The 21079-nt window shown below is 43.6% G+C and overlaps 4 protein-coding genes across 7 annotated transcripts; 2 read left to right on the top strand and 2 right to left on the bottom strand.

Moving 5' to 3' along the window:
• The first annotated feature begins 1682 nt into the window (after positions 1-1682).
• On the top strand, positions 1683-4453 carry LOC129187963 (gamma-crystallin S-1-like). Its single transcript, XM_054787835.1, has 3 exons — positions 1683-1845; positions 1921-2163; positions 4104-4453. Exons 1-3 carry the CDS (start codon positions 1747-1749, stop codon positions 4374-4376), a joined length of 615 nt encoding a protein of 204 aa, XP_054643810.1. The 5' UTR covers positions 1683-1746; the 3' UTR covers positions 4377-4453.
• Positions 4454-5100: 647 nt separating this feature from the next.
• Positions 5101-6894, top strand: LOC129187964 (gamma-crystallin M2-like). The gene is made up of 3 exons (XM_054787836.1): positions 5101-5171; positions 5231-5473; positions 6167-6894. The coding sequence occupies exons 1-3, from the start codon at positions 5163-5165 to the stop codon at positions 6437-6439; spliced, it is 525 nt and encodes a 174-aa protein (XP_054643811.1). The 5' UTR covers positions 5101-5162; the 3' UTR covers positions 6440-6894.
• A 242-nt stretch (positions 6895-7136) lies between these two features.
• On the bottom strand, positions 7137-13828 carry LOC129187976 (thrombospondin-type laminin G domain and EAR repeat-containing protein-like). 3 transcript variants are annotated; one of them, XM_054787860.1, is made up of 15 exons: positions 13289-13828; positions 13143-13207; positions 12912-13073; positions 12374-12606; positions 12188-12278; positions 11915-12068; positions 10457-10588; positions 10194-10311; positions 10016-10130; positions 9208-9388; positions 9056-9114; positions 8812-8988; positions 8553-8731; positions 8372-8473; positions 7137-8300 (listed from the first exon to the last, which is right to left on the bottom strand). In XM_054787860.1, exons 1-15 carry the CDS (start codon positions 13368-13370, stop codon positions 8147-8149), a joined length of 2004 nt encoding a protein of 667 aa, XP_054643835.1. In that variant the 5' UTR covers positions 13371-13828; the 3' UTR covers positions 7137-8146. The 3 variants fall into 3 exon arrangements, with proteins under 3 accessions (XP_054643835.1, XP_054643833.1, XP_054643836.1); XM_054787858.1 differs by having other exon boundaries at positions 9056-9388; XM_054787861.1 differs by lacking the exons at positions 13143-13207; positions 13289-13828 and having other exon boundaries at positions 9056-9388; positions 12188-12502; positions 12583-12606; positions 12912-12943.
• A 376-nt stretch (positions 13829-14204) lies between these two features.
• Positions 14205-19691, bottom strand: ube2g2 (ubiquitin-conjugating enzyme E2G 2 (UBC7 homolog, yeast)). Of its 2 annotated transcripts, none has more exons than XM_054787862.1 (6): positions 19535-19691; positions 19115-19150; positions 18327-18372; positions 17065-17183; positions 15141-15281; positions 14205-15052 (listed from the first exon to the last, which is right to left on the bottom strand). In XM_054787862.1, exons 1-6 carry the CDS (start codon positions 19575-19577, stop codon positions 14940-14942), a joined length of 498 nt encoding a protein of 165 aa, XP_054643837.1. In that variant the 5' UTR covers positions 19578-19691; the 3' UTR covers positions 14205-14939. The 2 variants fall into 2 exon arrangements, with proteins under 2 accessions (XP_054643837.1, XP_054643838.1); XM_054787863.1 differs by having other exon boundaries at positions 14209-15052; positions 19115-19236; positions 19535-19635.
• Positions 19692-21079: the final 1388 nt, after the last annotated feature.

Here is a 21079-nt window from a genome sequence, read left to right as displayed (position 1 = left end):
CAGGAAGAAAATGTCTATCGCAGCTCTCATCCATAAAAATCCCAAGAAATGTACATGTACCCGAATAATTAACACCTTCATTCTGTTAATGGCTGAGTCCCCTATAGTCGCTGGGTTCTTGATGTGCAGATGTTACTGGAGCTGCTGGAGTGTCTAATTAGGGCAAGGTCATTTGAATTGACAGCTGAGGCTGGAGACCACACTTGATGTAATTATTTTTAATAAACTCCACAAGATTTGAAGTATCATGAGTGGTCAGCATCCAGCAGCTTTATCTACCTCTGCATGCTTTTTAAAATGTTGCCACTTCGTTGTCAGTGCGAAACACATACATGTAACGCTTGCCGTACTATTGTTTCCAATGACCTCAGCGCTATTAATGCTGGTTGAGGAGTTTGCTGCCTTGTCGCTATTACAACATTGGTTCTGCTGTGCTGTGCAATACACTTGTTAATAAATTACCATCCTGTCAAAAAGTGCAAGAGTTTCCGTTCCACTTTCTCATGCACTCCACATTATTCAAGTTTAAGAATAAACTTGTTATAGAGTACGAGTTTCAAAGTCCATCAATCAATAATGGGGCTAATTGTGGTCAATAATTTGCCTGCTGCATTGATTTATTTATTTGCAGTGATTTATGCATTTTGCTTCTCTGTGCTGGATCAAGATTGTTTTTCAGTCCTTGCTTGCAGTCCGCAAACAGCTAAAGCCTTTTCATGAGAGCTGCTGTAAATAGCATACTTTCTAAAAACATACTCCGATGGAGAACAAGGTAAGGGTTTTCCTACATTTTCCTATTATTAGTAGTAGGTAGTAGTAGTAGTAGTATTGTGGTATATATATTTACTGTATTTATAATCAGATTCTAATGAATGCATGTCATACAACTATTTCTGATTACATTGAAATGTTTTGTTATTTTTATTTACGTATTTATCGGCGATGGGTCATTCAAAAGAAATATTGACAAATAAGCATTCTGTTGTAATCTTACATTATAGTGTTAGTTGTTTTGCATAAGTTAAATTAGTTTGTCTTTATTTTTGGTGTATGGGGCTGTTGTGATTGTGCCCTATGAAGTCTGCGAAAGCAACAAGGCCAGGATTGATATTTAGAGCAGTTTTGTAGCTCTATGTTACCAATTTCTGTTCTGTTCTGTTAAATGTTTGATATTTTTATTTAGGTATTTATATTCAGTACATAAGCATGAGGAGGCCGTATACCACTTGATGGCAGCGCTTGTCCAACAAGTATTTTATATATAATACAGAGCCATGATTCAAAACTGTTGCTAAACAAGCATTCGGTCGTAGTTTTTTTAAAATTTATTTATCTATGGGGCTGTTGTGATTGTGCCCTATGAAATCCGCATAGCAACCAGGCTGTGAATAACAATCAGAGCAGTTTTGTCATTCCATGATGCTCGCAAGTTCAAATTTGTCAAGTTATGTAACAAAATCATGAATGACTTGTGTTTTAGAAGTCTTGTGCATTTATAAAATAGTATAGAAGTAAATACACATACTGCACGTAACCGTGACTCAAATGTTGCTGAGTGTCGCTTTCCTGTGTTTCCAGAGCTCCATTTAAAGCGGTACCACCGTCATAGACTGCATCCCATTGAAGCAAACAAAAGGAACGCAGCAACAGAATGCCGGATCTTTCTGGAAGCTGCACAATGAGCCAGAGGACGGAGAAGACTCCTGCAGGATCTGTGCTGACAGTGGTCCTTGTCTACAACAAGCAATGAGTGTGTGTGTGTGTGTACACATATATATATATATAAGCGTGACACTTGTCTGTTTGCCAAGAAAAGCACACACTCAGACTGCAAAAATGGGCAAGGTCAGCATGCAACACTTGACGTTATTCCTCTATCATTCACATGAAGTTTTATTTATTTTTGCTTTGTTCTTCCAGATCATCTTCTACGAGGACAGGAACTTCCGGGGCCGTCACTACGAGTGCACGGGCGACTGCACAGACCTGCAGGCCATGTTTGACCGCTGCCACTCCATCCGTGTGGAGAGCGGCATGTTCATGATCTATGACCGCCCCGGCTACATGGGCAACCAGTGCTTCATGAGCAGGGGCGACAACCCTGACTACATGGGCACCACATGCATGAATGAATGCGTGCGCTCCTGCCGCCTCATCCCCATGGTAAGGCCTCCCTCCACCCCCTTCCTCCTTTACCTGTCACACACTCTTATTCCTACAATCACATAGTAGCGTCTATACTATCAGGCGATCAGCTGATTGTTTACAATATCCTAACAGGTGATAACCAACTGTTTTAGAGTAGCCAGAATAGAATGAACTTTGGACAGCAGCTTCGAAGGGTTTATGGGTGTAAAGTGCGCCACTGTGAAGCGCTATTGAAGCCCCTCAATTCAATCTTTTCAAGATGATAACAGTCTCTTTTAAGTGCCACCGTCATTCATTTAACAATATGTTTAGTATTGCGTATTGCGGGATGTGTTGAACTGCACAGCATCATACCAATATCACTTGGACCCGCTCATGTAGTTAAGTATGACTTCAAAAAACAACAACATAATATGTAAAATGCCCCCCCCCATGGTGTCAAAAATTACCATTGTGCAGGTGAACCTAATGAAGACGCCAGTGAGTTTGTACCCTAAACATATCATAGGAAATATTCAATAAGATATTGAAAAAATAAATGATTTCATTATTTTAGGATCCTTATATCCAAGAATATAATAGTATCTAAACAATGTACATTTTGTTTTGTTTTATTTATAATTATTACAACGATTTGAATATTACAGTAGATACTATACTGTAATGTAATATCAAAGTATTTCAATATTTAAATTATTTTTTATTCCATAGGGGAAATGCAGAAAAAAAATATATTAACGCTTTTACAAAATGTGTTGTACACAAATATATTTTTTTACTGTCACTGTTAATATTTAATATACTTAAAAAAACAACACAGAAAATTATAATAATTTTAGAAATTATTTAAATTGTAAATAAATGTCAAATGTTTTGACCTTAATTTAAAAAAGTCATGTAATTTCCACAACTTCCTGAGTATAAACTGATTTGAGCATTTAATGAGTGCAGACATGATCTTCATACAGGGTTCCTAAGTATGGGAAGTATGGAATTTGACTTTAGACATTTCCAGGTCTGCAAAAGTATGGAAAATAGAAAATCAAGAATGGCAAAATATTCATGTTTCCAAGATTTTTATTACTGTTCCGTATGCTAAAAGATAAAATTATGAATAACTAAAAAAAAGAAAGGAAGAAATAGATTGATCTGTTGTTCTAAGGCATTTTCATGGGCAGCTAAAATGTTTGTGTGAGAACACACAGTGGGCGAAACATCCCAGAAAACGTTTGGGAAGATTGACAAACTGAATGGTCATATCCTCCTCCAATCCTTCGTTTGAGCTACGTTACCTACTGTGGCTATGATCCCCTGGAAAAGTCACGGTCACATAACAGCATACATATTCAGAGTAACAAAAACCAACGATTAATTCCATAATTTATGTACATGATTCTAGGGCTGCAACTAATTCATTTGGTTACTCACCTAATCTGAAGCTGCTTGTTTTGATTAATTGAAAACCAAAGCGATATGAAATCGATCAATATGGTTTGGTCCACAACATATCAGAAAAGATGCAAAAATGTCCATCGCTTTTTCAAAAGTCAGAGCTGATGTGTGTGAATTCGCAGCTGGTGCAGGTTGTCTTACAAGATGTTTTGCCTCTCATCTGAGCAGGCTTCATCAGTTCATTCATTCATGCTCAATGACTAGGTAGAAGGGACAAACACTAGTCCGACTAGGTAGGACAGCCCAAGTCGAATACAAAAATAATGGGTCTGCTTTCACAGATGACTGAGGAAATATTCACACTAGAGAGGCTAAATTTAGAGGATATTTACATTGTTAAATAAAAAAATGATTAATCAAATACCAAAATAGTTGTTGATGAATTTGATAATCGATTAATCATTGGTTCATTAATTAATTGTCGCAACTCTAATAAAACTATGTAATTTTGAAATGTCAAACCCATAGGAACCCTGTTCATAACCTTCCTACCCCCTCTGTAGCACCGCGGCACCTTCAGGTTGAGGCTGTACGAGCACTTTGACATGGAGGGCCAGATGATGGAACTGACCGACGACTGCCCCAACCTCAGCGACCGCTTCCGTGTCTCCAACTTCAACTCGTGCGATGTGGCCGACGGCCACTGGCTCCTGTACGAGCAGCCCAACTACAGGGGGCGCCATTTCTACCTGCGGCCCGGAGCCTACAGGAGCTTCAACGAGTGGAGCGGCACCACTTCCAGGGTGGGCTCCATCAAGCGTCTCATGGACCTCTAAGGAAGACCGAGATCCTTGTCAAGTGTCTACTCTTTGCACTTTCTCACACGCTGAATAAAATGGCGTCCGTGCTCAAATTTGTTGACTTTTGTTCTTGCTCCCTGCGCCTTGGAGGGATGTTGTCCTGCTGGGATTGGTCGGCTAAAATAATCCTAGATCTCGTTGGAAGCTTGAATAAAACACTGACACATGCACAGAAGCACCAAATTATTAAGAAATTGATCTGAAGTTGTTTGGGGGAATTTCCATGACAACCAGCGTCATTCCATCCGCTGGTGTGATGACGCTTGGAAAGCTGCAGTGCTCAACATAACCACCGTGGGCAGTACACTGTCGTATTAAAGACGTCATTTATAAATACATTTGCTAAAATGTGTATAATTATTTGATACATTATCCATATTTTTTGAATGTAAAAATAAATAACATTATACTAAATCTTGCTTTAGTATAATGGGTTAGCGCCGATGTTATGTCTACTTCTTGGTTTAAACATTATTTAGGTTAATCTAGGTTTAACATAACTTCCTACTCCGATTTGGACATGTTGAATTGTGCAAGCGCAACAGTGATGTTCCTCAATGTGACTTGTTAAACATGTCTGAAACAAATACACTATGCGTTACCATGCCATTGAGAACAATAGGTCTGTAGGCTAATGCTCCATGCAGACTTATTACAATGTGAATGACACGTGCTGAGTCTGCGTTTCACATTTACTACATAAAGTACGTAACAGGTCGGACGGCAGGACAGACGGGTCCGGTTTGGGGAAAACAGGCCAACATGGCGAAGGTAAACACTCAACACACCCCTCTTCATCATGAGCGGCCTCACAATTTGTCCTTTTCTAGATCATCTTTTACGAAGACAAGGACTTCTCCGGCGCCTGTTTCCAGTGCGGCCACGACTGCGTGGACTTGACGCCCTTCCTGTCTCGATGTGGCTCCATTAGGGTGGAGGCCGGATGCTTCATGATCTACGACAGAGACCACTACGGCGGCAACCAGTGCTACCTGAAGAGGGGCGACTACCCGGATCGCCAACACTGGACCGGTCTGGGCGAGACGGTGGGGTCCTGCCGCGTCATCCCGATGGTGAGTCGCAAAAAAATGACAGTGGACCGCTTGTAACATATTTGCTCAAAAAATGGCCTCTGCTTGAATAGACTTCACTAGTCGCAGGGTGTGTCGTCGACAAACACTTCTTACTGTATTGCACTGGGGGTGTATAAATAAAATACAGTATACCGTGAATGCTACAAAAAATAGGAGGCGGTCTCTTATAGTTGCTGGGTCCACGCTCTACAAAAGCAAATAGCTGTCGTGGCCTCTAATTAGTGTCACATCAAAAAACATTGGCGTTAACAACTGGAGCTGGGGGCAACTTCCAACAACACAAGATGGTGGCAGCCGCATTGTGGTCATGAGTGGTCAGCATTCAGCAGCTTTATCTACCGACCTCTGCATGCCCTTTAAAATGCTGCTACTCAGCCGTTGGTGTGAAAGTCCTGGATGTTGTTTGCAATGAACTCATCAGCACTATTAATGCGGAATTTGCTCCTTAGTAGCATTACAACTCAGGTTTTGTTGCTGCTGTAAATGGCCGTGGTGTCAAAGAGTTTTACGTTCCACTTTCTCATGCACTCCTAATCATTATTAAATCTCATGACAGTATCGGACTTTTCACATGTAGGAAATAACAGCCTCTCTCCAATTATCACCCCGTCCTCCCCGTGCATTCACGGTATGCAATGCATTTAATGAAATAATATTTATATTGTCCACCAGGAGCGTGGGACCTTCAACATGCGCCTGTTCGAGCGCATCGAGTTCGGAGGTGAGATGATGGACCTGGCGGATGACTGTCCCAGCGTCATGGAGCGCTTCCAGAAGCAGGACATTTTCTCCTGCACCGTAACTGACGGCAACTGGCTCTTCTACGAGCAGCCCAACTACCTGGGTAGGATGTACCTGATCAGACCCGGGAAGTACAAAAGGTTCAGCGAGTGGGGGAGCAGGAGCGCCCGAGTGGGATCGGTCAGACGCATCACAGACTATTGATCGCTGAAAGACTGGACTGATCCCGGGGTATCATTTTTGGGCCATGTCGGTACTGTAATAGACAAAAGGAAGCATAGGGTATATAGTAGTGATATTCCAAATAAAATGTGTCAGATGATCAACTATAGCGCCGATGTTTAATGATCAGAATGGTGGGCTTTCCAAGTGACATGGACATAATACAGAAAGTGCAATGAAAACAATGCAAACGAATCCTGATACCAGGTTCGGTAGAGCACGGCTGCAAATAAAGCCTGCGTTTGTGTGAGTGAACACAACACAACTAATCACACATGGAGGGCAGTCAACAGCATACCCAGACTAGGCCATTTGTTTATTTTTTTATTGATTTATGCTTGCGCACACAAATGTAGTCGCACGTGAGCGAGTGCGCTGTGGGTTTGACTTTTGAATCATTGTGAGTCTATGTATTTTATTTCTATGAATGTGTCGGTTATCATTCGTAATCTGCACGGACAGTGTCATTTAATTCATGCAACTAACCGCCCCTCTTGCAAGCAATTAATGACAGCAGTAACCTAGTACGAAATAAACCATGGAAAAGTGAGAAAATGAGTGGCTGCAGCAGACATTGCACATTTGAAGACGTTTCAACGAGTAACCTAAACCGTCACGGTAGAACTGCCAGTGCAGTTGGAAGAAAAGAGACTAACACTGTGTTTCATGTTGAGTATATTATTTATATAAATAATAAACATTTATATGTTTTGTACATTAGTAATCGATTTTACACATAACTTTAGTAATATTCTGGTAATAAATTAAGAAGAAAAAAATAAGACACTTGGGAGCCAAAGAGCCGTCTCTTTTTAGTGAGTTCAGCCATAAGGTCCTGGTCTCTTCAAAGAGACGGCATTCCCATCCCTAAAGCGTTACGTTTGGACCTTGGAAGCTTCAAAAAGGATATTTTCTGCTTCCCTCCAGCAGCAGACAAGGCAGCATCAGCTTCCTGGAACCACACTTCTGCTGTATTCCTGAGGGCATCAAACTCCTAGTGGGAGGTAGTTTCCTGGAATGCAGCATTGGCATCCTAGCTCCGTACTTTTATCAAAGTACTTGTGTGTATGTGATACAAATAGCGATGGCTGTTGATGCTACTAGCAAGCAGTTAGCTTAGTTATAAGTTTGTCGTTTAACAACCGGCAAAAGTTGGCAAAACAACTTTAAAACTCCTCTCTGACGGAGCGTGAATGGAAGCCAGTTGGGTTAGTTTAGTTTAGCGGCGCATGCTAGTGCGGCTGTGTGTTTTACCGCCTGTTAATGTGACCGCTCGTAATGTAACTGGGCGTCATCGCGCACTCAACCCTGACAAAGAGCTATAAAAAGGATCAAGATGGCGTAGTGACTACGCAGAGGCATTATCCGCACTTTAGCTGTGATGTTTTAGGTATGTGCAAGCGCTAACGTCAGTGCTGATGTTGGTTGCAAGTGAGAGCTTCCATTTTTAGGTCTGGAAAAACTCGCTGATAGTGTAGTAAGATCGATTCCCTCTCAGATTCAGGGACCGTTGTGAATAGTTGTCTGTCGCTATATGCCGTGTGACTGACTGACATCCTTTCCAGGATGTAATCTGGCTTTGGAGCACAGTTAGCTGGGATAAGCTCCAGGTCACCCACAACCCGGAACAGGATAAACTGTAGAAGATGGATGGATGGTCTGGAACGAGTTCTCAAGAGCAGGAGGCAATCAATATGTCCTGAATTTGAACACCTTGCTGAGTCTGGAGGTGGCACTGGAGTACACCAGGAAGGAGCCTCTGTCTGTGCTGAAGTGTTCCCAATCTCTGCAGCCGAATGTGGGCAGGTTGTGGACAGGAACAAAGCCCTCATAGCCCTGCCACCTGAAACCACAGCAGTATGAAGACAAGGATAGAAGGGCTTCCGTGGCAACCAAATGACAGGAAGTATTCACCTGTAGACCACACTATTCACAGAGTATGACCTTCCATCATGAGAGTTGGCTACCACCAAAAACTTCTCCTGTCCCACGGTGAAGAACTCCCAGTCCAGGGCGCTGAGCAGAAGAAGTGCCGCAAGTTTTAGGTATTCAAGATCTCTAGAAAAAGTTCTGTCCTGAGAATCTTTCCACACACCTGTGGGTTAGGATGTCTTGGAAGCGAATGAAGGTCCAGCTGATGGTGCTGAGCTCATACACGGTGGAGTTGATGCTATAGAGACTCGGGCCTCGTTCGGACACCTTCTGACTATTGGCTACAGCCAAAAAGAACCTGCCATCGATCTCAAACGTCTCCCAGTCTGTCGCCCCCAGCGTCTGTAGCGACAACAGCAAGTTCAAAAAAGAACACAGGAGGTCATGACTCTGAACAGACCGACCATTGATCAAACACTGACCGGGATGTTCTGGAAGGTGCGGAAACGTCCATTCAGCCAGACGTAAATGGTTGAGGAGATGACGGTGGTCTGACCATCGAAGGTGTTGGCGACCACGAGGAAGTGGTATGGTCCAATGGTAAAGAACTCCCAGTCGTATGCTCCAGAGGTGGACAGGGTCTGGTTGACCTCAAAGAGCTGACGAGACCGAACGTCAGAAAAGGAAGCATCAAAGGGCAGCGGAGAGCAGATCCGAACACTCTACCTTGGACTTTTGGTTCCACCTGTAGATGACACTGTTGATGTTGTGATTGGAGTCTCTGGCTGCACACAGGATGGAGACATTCGTTTTCATGTCATTGCTCGACAGCCAACAGAATTCAATATTCTGACATGACACGTCTACTTCTTGTTGACCTCGTCTGTGATTGGCTACCACCAGGAAGCTGTGGTTGTGCATGTGAAAGGCCTCCCAGTCCACAGCGGCATGAGTCTCCAACGTTTGATGGCGCACAAAACGCTGCCGCCGCCCATTCCACCGGTAGATGACTGACAGCTCCGGCTCCACCTCCTTTGAGTTTGCCACCACGAGGAAAGACTGAAGCAGGAGAAAACGTGTTGTTCACCTGCCAACAGGTGCTTATGTTGACACAGGCGCAAACAAGAGCCATGTGCCGCGTCTCTGACTGACATACGAGACGTCCAGCGTTGCCTGTTCTATTCCTGAGTGAAAAGAACGCCTCACCGTTATCGGAGCGGCCAATCGGGACAAACTGTGACAAAATGTTGACGATGTACAATGCTCAACATTGTCCGTGTTTGTGTGCTCAGGTGGTGGCCAAACAATGGCGGAAAGAGTCACACGCCCAACACAGCTTCAACCCCTTCAACTCACTCAATCCCTGGTTCTCTTCTTCATTTAAACAGCATTCCTTCATTTTGTATCAAATGAACATCTGCTGCCTTCAGGAGGATTCAGGTTAGCAGCTAGCGTTAGCTGTGGGGAAGGAGGGCAAGGTGACGTTTGCCATAGAAGAGAAGGTCATGTTTGCGTTATTCAGTTGGGTTGGAGGTAACTTTTACATGGATTTTGTGTTAAGGCTGTGGTAAACTCGGACACAGCATCCAACAGCATGGAAGCTCAGGTCTCTTTTCTTCAAACTCCATGTAATCCGACGTATTTTGTATTTGTACCCCACTCCCCCTCACCACCCCCCTGGCTCACCTGGCCGTCTATGGTGAAATGTTTCCAAGCTCGAGCCTCCTGAGTGCTGATGTTCTGATGAAGCCCAAAAGACCCGTTGGTCCACCTATAGATACCCGAGCCGGGCCCAGAGTCCCTGCGGAAGTAGGAAACAGTTGGCCCGCCTCGTTCACAGGAACACATTTAAAAAACTTCTCACCTGTTGGCAGCAGCCATGAAGAGGCCTGCAGATGGTATGGAGAAGACTTCCATGTCGAAGGTTTCGGAGAATGTGTACAAGTCCTGGAAGTCCTCCAAGTAGTCCAGACGCTCGGAACCTGCAGACACGCATGCTTGATTCTTGAGCCAAAGCCGCCTTGACGACACTCTCACTTCCTCACGTTTGGACCAGTCAAAGGTGTCAAAGCCATGCGGCTCAGACTGTTTAATGGCGATGAAGGCCTGGCCTTTGATATTACTCACCACCGAAAAGACTTTTCCACATGAGGCCGTCACACATGTGGACACTTTTCCTGGGAACATTAAACCACAGCTGACCTTCTTCTGCACGGGAACAAGGCGGACGACTCCCTGCTGTCACCGTCACCTCCGCCTCTGAACATCACACAGTCATATAACATAACACTTTCCTACATACAGGTACAGTGGGACCCGCTCATGTGTCGTTTATGTCAACAACATACTGTATGGGATCGACCACTATTGGCAACATACATTTTGAGACCCAAAGAGATTATTTCTATGAAAAATATGTTACAGACACGCACACACACACACATATTTAGTATCGCTACGCAGTGTGAAACAATGACAGCAGGATAACTACTGTCTAGTTACATAGTATAAAAGTATGCAAATAGTGACTTTCTGTTCAGTGCAAAGTAAGGTTCAAAATAAAAGCATGGCAGTTTTAACCTGGATTTTACCTCAGCAACTAACAAAATGCACCCATTTAACACTTCTTTTATTTTTAATTGTTTCATCGGAACAAAGATTTGCACATGTATGAAAACTTTAGCCAAGTACACTGTAGACTATAGGAAGAATAATAAATAAAATATGCACAAATTGAGAAAAGCAAACAAACTGTTGTCCGTTCAAAAATCCTTTGTCACCACCCGTTGTCCCTATGTCTCTGGACGAAGTAAATGTGCATGCGTGGCTCAATTCGGTTTTGATGACGTTGACGCTTAAGTTAATGTGAGGCATCAAACGGATTCCACTGTATATGAAACTTGGGGAAAAGACTTGGGCTTTGGTTCTAGTCATGCTGCAGACAAAAAGAAATTCCAACGAGTTGTTGGAGAGACACTGTCTGCTTTCTGATTACTGTCAAGGTGCTCTTGAGCAAGGCGCCGAACCCTGCCCCCTCTTTCTCTGGTGTGCCTCCTTGCATGCCTGGCATGTGTGCGGTCCTCTTATGTGTGGTGTGCAATACAACATATACACAGCAGACTGTAAACGGAATTTCCCCTTGAAGCATTACAATCCATATCACACACAGCATCTACAGCTGCCGAGGTTCAAGGCCTCCCCCACAGCATCCGAGAAACCTTTAGTTGAGAACATCACATCCAAGACTTAAAACACATTTGTCAACTCATCAGTAGCGCAGAATGTATCACAGGTCAGTTTTTATTGGATCGACGCTATTTTATCTATCATCTATTTGTTATTATTTTATATTTAATCATGACATACGTATATATTTTCTTTGAGTCATGTTGTTGTTCTTTATTCATCGAAAAACATTCACATTCATTTCACTCACATGATTTTCCTACTTGTCTATATCAGTGTTGCGTAATTTTTGAAATAACCACACTTATCACTTGACTTTAGCATTTGTACAAAAATGAGCAAAACACTGCAAATGAAAAAAATATCTCGATATTTTACTGCTTATGTTGGGATACTCACCGTAAGGGTAAACTGGACCGGGCCAGTCTGACCTGATGGGTGTTGACATGAGGACTTGGGGGACAACCAGCTCTGCCAGGTGGGGGTCTGAGCTCGGACACAGCCTAGAAGTGGCATCTGAACCAGGCAGCAGAACCAGCTGACGTAGTAAACCCTGAAACCATCGATTCATAAAATTCCACAGCTGCGACTTGGAGCTTCGTCAGGTACTTCGTGGGAAGGCAAGCTTGAGGCTCGAGTGAAGTAAACAACGCCTGAAGCTTGAATACTCACAGAGAAGCGTCCCGTTCTCCTCCTCCTGGTACCGATGAAGACCCTGGACCCTCTGGTGCTTAAGGCGGCAGGGAAGGGGTGAACATGTGTACTGCGAGATGAGACATTTGTTAAGAAGCATCTGGTCCTCTGCTGTCTCCAACTGTACATTTAGCTGACGCAGTCATAATGGACTCTGTGACTCACAGCTCCAGCGGCAGTCCACAGTCGATGGTCAGAGCCGCGTGCGGTCCAGTGACGGCCAGCACTATCGTGTGCCAGTGGTTATCGTCCAATCGCACTTCCTTGAAGGTCAGCCGGCTCCGTCTCCCGGCGCTAGGATGATTGACCATTAAATGGATGCAGTTCTGTGAAACACGTAACCCCAGCAACAGTGAATCCGCCTCCTCCCCCACCATAGAGAAGATATACTCGTTCCTCTGGAAGCAGAGAGAAAGTTGATTGGATTAGCAACCAGATCAGGAGAAACTTGAAGAGACCAGCAACACTAGCACATAGGCTTGAACATACTGGAAAGACCATCTGAGGCTACAGTAGCTTAGAACACGCCAGGCAGGAGAAACAAATGCACAAGCCTGGAAAAGACCAGGCAAAACTAGAACAGCACAGAAGAGACTAGATGACACTACAACAAACATGGAAAGAGTTCAGCAGAATAAACAGCACAGGAGAGGGAGAGAACTTAGACCAGGACAGACTAGACTGGATTTTGGATCAAGGTCACCTTCTGTCTCAGCCTCGGCATCTTGAAAGTAGTGACCAATGAGAACTCAGCAGGGAAGAAGTCACAGTTGATGAAGATTTGAGAGGCAGGAAAACTCAGCAATGTTGCCATGGAACTGGACAAACGAAGACCTCTGGACCCTCTGGACTGTACCAACTGCACCTAACAGGTCAGTTTATTGCACATTTCTTGTCAGTCTCTGCCCCTCCTACCAACCCACCTGTGTCATACCTGTGGGGACGTGGCTTGCCCTTGTTGCGGCAACACCCTGGCCAGGAGGTCAAGAGGCAGCAGGTCTGGTGAAAGAACAGATCAAATCCCAAATGTCAGATGGGCCAGGTGCGTACAGGTGAATTTTGTCGTAAAAGGTGTGCTACCTGTGCAGGGTCTCCAGCTGTGACTCAGGACTGCGTAGAACAGCAGCGCCTCGGTGACAAGCAGGGCCCTGCATGTCAACATCACGGCTGGTTGCTTCAAGCTCACCTTGGTGGGCTGCTTGTCCAACAACCTCCTCAGTCACAAGCCGCTATTTTCGAGCTCATTGGCGATCAACAGTACCAAGACTGAAGAAACACCTAATGGTAGAAACAGACATCTAAGGATCAGTCGGTGCTACCACACAGGTCTACCAACATCGTGGATGGTCCCGTATGGTCCAGAGCGAAGTCTGACAACTTCTGCGATGTTCTCATCATTTCCTCCTCCAATTTTCACTGCCAGAGATTGTCAGGAGATGAATGGTTTAGTCCTGACAGATGCCGAGTGGTGCTACTTCAGTCTTCACCCTTGGCAGCTTCATGTCCACGTGACGCTCGATCCAGTGCAGAGAGGGAGTTGAGCTGCAGGTGAGACGCTCGCTCCACCTGCACTCGCTTGAAAGAGCGGGGCGGAGCCAAAAAGCCATAAACCGCCTCCTTCAAACAAATGTGATGCAGAAGATAGATGGTGGTTTCCATCAAGGTGTGCAATTCAAGGACATCCGGTTTCTTCAGAAAACACATTTAACAATCTGTTATTAATGTCTTAATTACGTGTTTTATGAAGCTGTTTGTGTTAAGTGTTGACGGTTTGATTTTCTTTTATTCTTACTTTCATCAGGTGTTGACATCATACATAAATGTGGGTTAGCTAACAAGATCAAAATATGAGCGAATGATCAATATCTCATACTTAAATCCTTTGATGTTATTTCATGACATTTTTTCCACTCGTCACTCCATAAAAGCAATATTGCACTAAATTGCACAAATGAGACAGGTTACGTTGAAAGTGATCAACTTTATTTTTTGGTGCGCCAAGTTTATTAGCTTATCCCTCTGTTGACAAGTGTTGTCTGTGTGAGTGCAGCCTGGCGAGCGTTTGAAGTGTTGTCACGTTAAGATGACAAGAAAGATGAAAAGATGAGCCAGAGGCCGCTTGTCTGTGTGTCTTGCTCTTAGTGGAATCAGGGAGGGCAGGAATTCCCCCGCTTCAAGCAGAGCGCCTCACCCTGGCTGTCTGCCTCGCACACATGCGCGCACGCACATACACACACACACACACAAACACACACTCTCTGTAAATATTAATGAGCCAAGATGCATTTTCGTTGAAAAACGGCTGCTGCAAGTCATCCCTCCTTCCTGACTGAGGGGTGTGTGTGGATGCTTGCCACAACAAGGTCAAAGGTAAAGCTGAGCCAGGTCATGTTCCAACTTGTACAAACACCAGTGTCAGCTGACAACTTCCTGTTTTCACAAAGCAGCAGAGCTGAACAAAAAACAAAACAAAACAGTAGATGCCTGCCAGGAAGTACAGGCTCCCATGATGTGACATCACTTCCTATAGCAGCTGTCTGTGTGTGTGTTAATATTCTTGTGAGTCCTTCTGTGGCATGGGGGGTGGGAGGTGGCCAGGGGTGAACAATTATCACATCATGTATGAAAACGGTGTTCATCTGAACAGTGACCTTCGACCTCTGGTCCATAGCCTCTTTCACATACAAGACACACATACAGTCGCACACTATGATGGCTGATGATATTGTCATTAAAGGCCCAAAGACTTGCGTACGATCTTCTGGGCAAGTTTGTAAAATTGATCCCGATCTTCCCGCCACATTTTAGAGGCATCCACGTTAGCTCCACTTTCATCATTTGGTTCTGGGGGGGTGGGGAAGAGATGCAGGGAGGATGAGTTTCCATGGAGACATGTAATTTTTTATGGCTGCAGCCATTAAGGAGCACCTACCGGCCAACATGCTAACCACGGACAGCAAGATCTTCTCCACACTCTGGACAGGACTCCACCGCTCTGCGCTGCTCTCATAACCCATTGGGTCATCCCCGGGAGCGTGCAGGATGGAGATGCACACCCGACCATCTGGATAGACTGCAAGGGTGGGGATAACATGACTGGAACAGTGCACACATAAGCACACATGCAGTGTAGCAGATGTGGTGTGTTAGGGTTGATAGAATTAGCTAAAGCAGTATTGTAGAGTTATTCAAATTGTTGCACTGGTTTCTTCGCGGGCCTCACGATGGCCGAGTGGTTAGTATGTTGGTCACACAGTCAGGTATTACATTTTTTGGGAACACTTTGGCAAAATATTCTGTGGTCTGACGAGACAAAAGTTTAACTTTTTGGAAGGTGTGTGTCCCATTACATCTGGCGTGAAAGTAATGCCTCATTTCAGAAAAAGAACATCACACCAACAGTAAAATATGGTGGTGGTAGTGTGATGGTCTGGGGGCGGTTTTGCTGCTTCAGGACCTGGAAGACTTGCTGTGATCAATGGAACCATGAATTCTACTACCAAAAAATCCTGAAGGAGAATGTCCAACCATCTGTTCGTGACCTCAAGCTGAAACCAACTTGGGTTCTGCAGCAGGACAATGATCCAAAACACACCAGCAAGTCCACCTCTGAATGGCTGAAGAAAAACAAAATTAAGACTTTGGAGTGGCCTACTCAGAGTCCTGAGCTGAATCCCATTGATATGCGGTGGTATGACCTTAAAAAATTCTGCAAAGACAAGTGGGCCAAAATTCCTCCACAGCGCTGTAAGAGACTCATTGCAAGTTATCGCAAACGCTTGATTGCAGTTGTTGCTGCTAAGGGTGGCCCAACCAGTTATTAGGTTTTAGGGGGCAATCAATCACTTTAACAAAGGGCCATGTAGGCTTGGATTTCTTTTATCCCTTAATAATAAAAAGATTGATTTAAAAACTGCATTTTCCTGGATGATCTGAACCATTTACTGTAAGTCTAACGTTAGTAGTAGTTGTGAGATGTAGATTACTGGGATGTTTATTACAATTTCCAGAGTTTTCTGCGTTTACCTTGACATGTGTTTGCTCTCAGGACGTTCTCCACACAAAAAAAATTCCCTCTCAGCAATTTGTGTGTGTGAGGACAGCGTCCGTTTCAGATTGGCTCTGCCACTAACGCATGCTGTGGCTTGCTTAACCAATCAGATGGTGTCATGGGTGGAGCAATGCTGGAGACAGAAGTCGCAGACGGAAGGAGAGAGGGAGGCGAGGCTGCAGCTGAGCCGAAATAACCCAGTTTTAAACTGATTTCTTAATATCGGCCCGTCGGATTTAAATAAAGGCCGATAAAAATTCAAAATTCCAAATATCGGCCCCGACGGTCGACCACTAATTACAATATCCTGCAACCACAAAGAAGACACCCATCGTCACATGATGTGGGTCTGGTGAGTGTCTGCTGCGGTCTTTCTGTGATGCGGGTGGCAGACTTGCTTCCAGGTGTGCGGTGTCATAGCAAGAGGGAGACTTTGATCTCGATTGAACTCCAGCTACTGCTGCTTGTTGATGGACCACCAGACCACTGTGTGTGTGTGAGTCACATGACTGCTGTGAGTTCAGTGACATCATTGGCACACGTCCTCACAAGGACAAAAGAACAAGAGGGTGTGTGCACTAATGATGATGATGATGATGGTAGTGAAGGGTCAGCTGTCCTTTAATCAGTGCAGAGCGTGCTCAGACGGTTGTGAACCCAGTCCACTAATCAGAGCACTAAGAACAAGCTAACACGATAGCAGGTCCAGACAGGCCAAATAGCAGTAGTTTGATGCTCCCTGTTTGCAAGGTCATGTGACTGAGCAGTGTGAGGACTGGGGTAGTGGTGGGGCTGCAGGACTTACTGTTGGGGTGAAACATGTCGCAGGTGAATCTCATCTTCGGAGGGCTGAGAGGATAATCGGAGGGGAAGGTGAGGACAGCTGGAAAGACGCCACCTTCAAAACACGTGTCCTGTGGACCCCTGAGACGGACCAGAGCCACAACAACTGCTTTAGCTGGACTTGGACACAAGAGGTATCAGAAGTAATATTTGTAACAAGATTGAGAAGGTAAAGAAGCTGCTCTGGATGGATGCTTTAAAGCACATTTCAAATGAACATCTGCTGGTACAGTGGGGGTTTGGTATGAGGATGTGTTTTCATCATGATGTGTTGTGTGTTGTAGGGCTGTAGCAGTACATGTATTCATAATCTGAGTTTTGTTTATTGATTTTTTTGTCACACTTCTACTTGGTAAACACAAACAGTATAGCCCAGCCTGGCTAGCAGGAGTTGTGGCTAGCAATAGCACCAAGGAGAAACTACTACTGTATATCCGGCCCTCTTCCTGCTCAGCCATGACTGCTAATTGTCGATATTTTCTCTGAGACTGTGGGTATGTGCTTGTGCAAGAGCCGTGACTGAGCCATGAACCACCACTCCACCTTCTTGGGCCTAACGACAAATCTCATTCACTTTATAAAACGTTTAAAAACGTGTAATTAGGAGCCAGGGAACATTATCACCTTTAAAGCTTGTTACAAAAAAGCTAAGCAGTTTTATGCATTTTGTTCCCTTATTGTACAGAAAATCAACCGAACCATGACCTTAAAACCAAGGTATGTACAGAACCGTGATTATGGCGTACCGTTAGGCCCCTTGTCTGTTATGATGCAACCTATGCTGCTGCTGCTGTCTTAAATAAAAGACATTCTTCATCCCAATGTTCTTTCTTGTGGTTCAAGTAAGGTTCCCAGCTGAGGACTGTCCCAGACAATGATGGGGTGTTAGAGAGTGATGTCATCAGGCTCAACTGAAGGACACACTGACACTAACAATCACAGCTGCTGCCTTCACTGACATCACCTAGACGGGAAACATCGCTGAAGACGATGACAGGTTTGGTCGTGGAAAAAGTCCACATCTACCATGCAGCTGAAGGACGCAACACAGAATTTTGAATTTCCCTCGGGATCGATAAAACATCTAGCTATCTAAAAACTATGCTGATGATGAGATTTACTTCATTTATTCAACATCAATGCTGTTACACGTCCAATGTCTAGGAGTTTTATTATATCATTTATCTCTGTCTGCTCTGTGGCTCAATAATTGACAGTACTCACATGATGAGCGCCTCCCATTCAAAGAAGTTCTCCTCGTTGGCTGGACCTGGAACACACAAAACAACACACGACCTTGTCACCTAGCAGCATGTACCGAGGCATCTAAACAGCACATGTGCATGTAAACAAGTACAAATACAGTAGAACCTTTCTTAGCGTACTCTCCGGTTATCGCGTTTTCCAGTTAACCTTGAAAGTTTACGATAAACTTCTCTGTTTGTCTACATTTTCTGATTAGCGTATAATACTTTGAGTGTCTTGTTGCATTATTAATACAGTGCGTGAGTCCAACTGTGTTCATAATGTATTTTTATCTCAAAACGTCCATGTTAATAGCCTATTAGCTTGCTAATACAATGGAAACAGGAACCGGAAGTCCACTCCGTCGCCTGTAATCAGCGGTTAACACTGGAGTTCTTTGCTAACCAACACTGTTACGACACAAGTCTCTGCTTTTCTTTTGATCACCGCTGCAAAATACTGACACATACCTTGACACTGACACGAGCATGACTAAAGAGCCCATCTAACACTCTCATATTCCTACAATAGGTGGAGAAAATATTAGAAATACATCTCCGACAACTGACAGTGTTTCTTTTCGGTTAACTGTTAAGAATATAGACATTTTCTGTACAATCGTTCTCTGAACCACAACAGGTAACATATGTTAGCCAGTAGGAGTGTTTGTTAGATTTTTCGGGTTAAGAAAAAGTGTCATTTGGAGCCAAAGAGGTATAGCGCCTCATAAACAACAGTCACGTCATTAGTCAACAAGTCAGCATTACCTGCGACGATTCCTTCCGGTGGGTTGAGAGTCAGCTCTGTAAACACACGCAGGTGGACAGGTTACATCCTGCGTCTACTGGGCTAGCACGCTAAGATGCTAACAGTGAGCACTGCACAGAATCTGCTAACAGAAAAGTAGTTATCACAACAACACCAAATATTACGCTAAGGTGGCCTCTACAGAGTAAATTAACAATTGTGATTAATAGCAATGGGATACAAGATAAATATACTGTATTAAGTTTACATGGCGACTCTTCCACGGGCCAACTTTCTATCTACTGCAGACACCACTTAAACGGAAGTGTCTCCGTTTAACATGGTGTGTACGTATTAAACGAGAGCACACGCAATTAAAACTCGACGAAAGTTAAATGGGGGACAAGAGTTGAACATTAGCGAGTTGCATTTGTACTCACGTTTGTATTCGGCCATTAGCCTCTTGAGCGCGGTACCCGCCATAGCTGTCCCTATGTAAGCTGTCGGCTATGGCAGTCAATAACCAAGGACACTAGAGTTAAAGTAGGATGAAGAATCAACGCAAATGAATGGAACAGAATGTAGTACGTTATAGAGCAGATAGTCCGCCATGATGGTGAGCAAGAGATGTGGGTAGGGTAATGTATTCACTAGCTCTGAGCTGAGTATAAAATAATGATATCCGCTGTGCGTAAATTTGGATAAATGGATGAATGTTATTTACTGAACACAACGAATATATATGTGTGTATATATATACACAGCAGAAATATGACCTACATGTAGATAGATGCCAATAAAAACCTGAGCAGCAGTATGAAAGAAACTTTTTCCTTCTTTATTTGATTTTTTTCTTCTTTACAGCATTGGCAACGCTTAACAATCAACATTCAAAAAGTACCTTGCGGAGAATTTCATCTCCAGCAAAAATGATTATTAATAATAATAATAGCGACCAGTCCAGGGTGTACCCCGCCTGTCGCCCGAAGTCAGCTGGGATAGGCTCCAGCATGCCCCCGCGACCCTAATGAGGATGAAGCGGTATAGAAGATGAATGGAATGAATGAATGGATAGTACTAATTAACCCTAATTAGGATAAGCGGCATAAAAAAATGAATGGATGGATAAATAACCCGCGAGCGTGGGTAGGACAACAAATGGCGTCATTCATTAACATTCCACTAATCTATTACCACTTCAGTAAATTGATATGAAAAAAATCTGTGTATTTTTTCATGACAATAAGGAACATCTGAAATTTGATCCTTATTATATGCATATTTAACTGGAAGTATTTAAGCAATGCAACATTTATTTCAGTAATGGCATTGTTCATACATTTGACAGACTATAATCTAAATTATCATCATCACTGATTTATCATTAATTCAATTTATCACCCAGATACACAAATTAGCTTAAAGCTATATTGTGTGGAAGTCCCACAAAATTTACACTTCTCCAATGTCCTGTTTATTTACAACAACCAGTGTTATAAATCACCCAATATTTTTATGACACATACCTGTCTTTGTTTTGGGGGAACTTGAAAACAAATCTGGTCTTTTCGACCGTCTATTAGAGCAATTAATGGCTGAGCACTGTGCCGAGGACATGTTTACAATGCAATATTTCTGGATTCTGCTCCCCATCATGGCGGCCGGATGGTGGCGTCACTGAGAAACCTCCCCGGAAACACAATCGGTTCTAGCAATTTTTTTACGACACCACTTCTGTAACGTGATGATTATTTTTAAAATAATAAATGGTCAATAACCATACTTCATATATGTAATATATATGTATTGGACGGTTGTTTTAATAGTGATTATTATTAAAAGAGTTCGTTAGCATCCTCCACCAAGGTGGAGTTACGTATCAAGTTACGCAATGCACGTAGCGCATACGTAAACGCCACATCCGGTTAAGTAAAACAAAAGTAAACAAACAGAATAAAATACATAAAATACAGTTATATTTGACA

The sequence above is a fragment of the Dunckerocampus dactyliophorus genome, chromosome 9 (genome assembly GCF_027744805.1).
Source record: "Dunckerocampus dactyliophorus isolate RoL2022-P2 chromosome 9, RoL_Ddac_1.1, whole genome shotgun sequence".
NCBI classification, from domain to species: domain Eukaryota; kingdom Metazoa; phylum Chordata; class Actinopteri; order Syngnathiformes; family Syngnathidae; genus Dunckerocampus; species Dunckerocampus dactyliophorus.
This window is presented reverse-complemented; position numbering and strand designations above follow the sequence as displayed.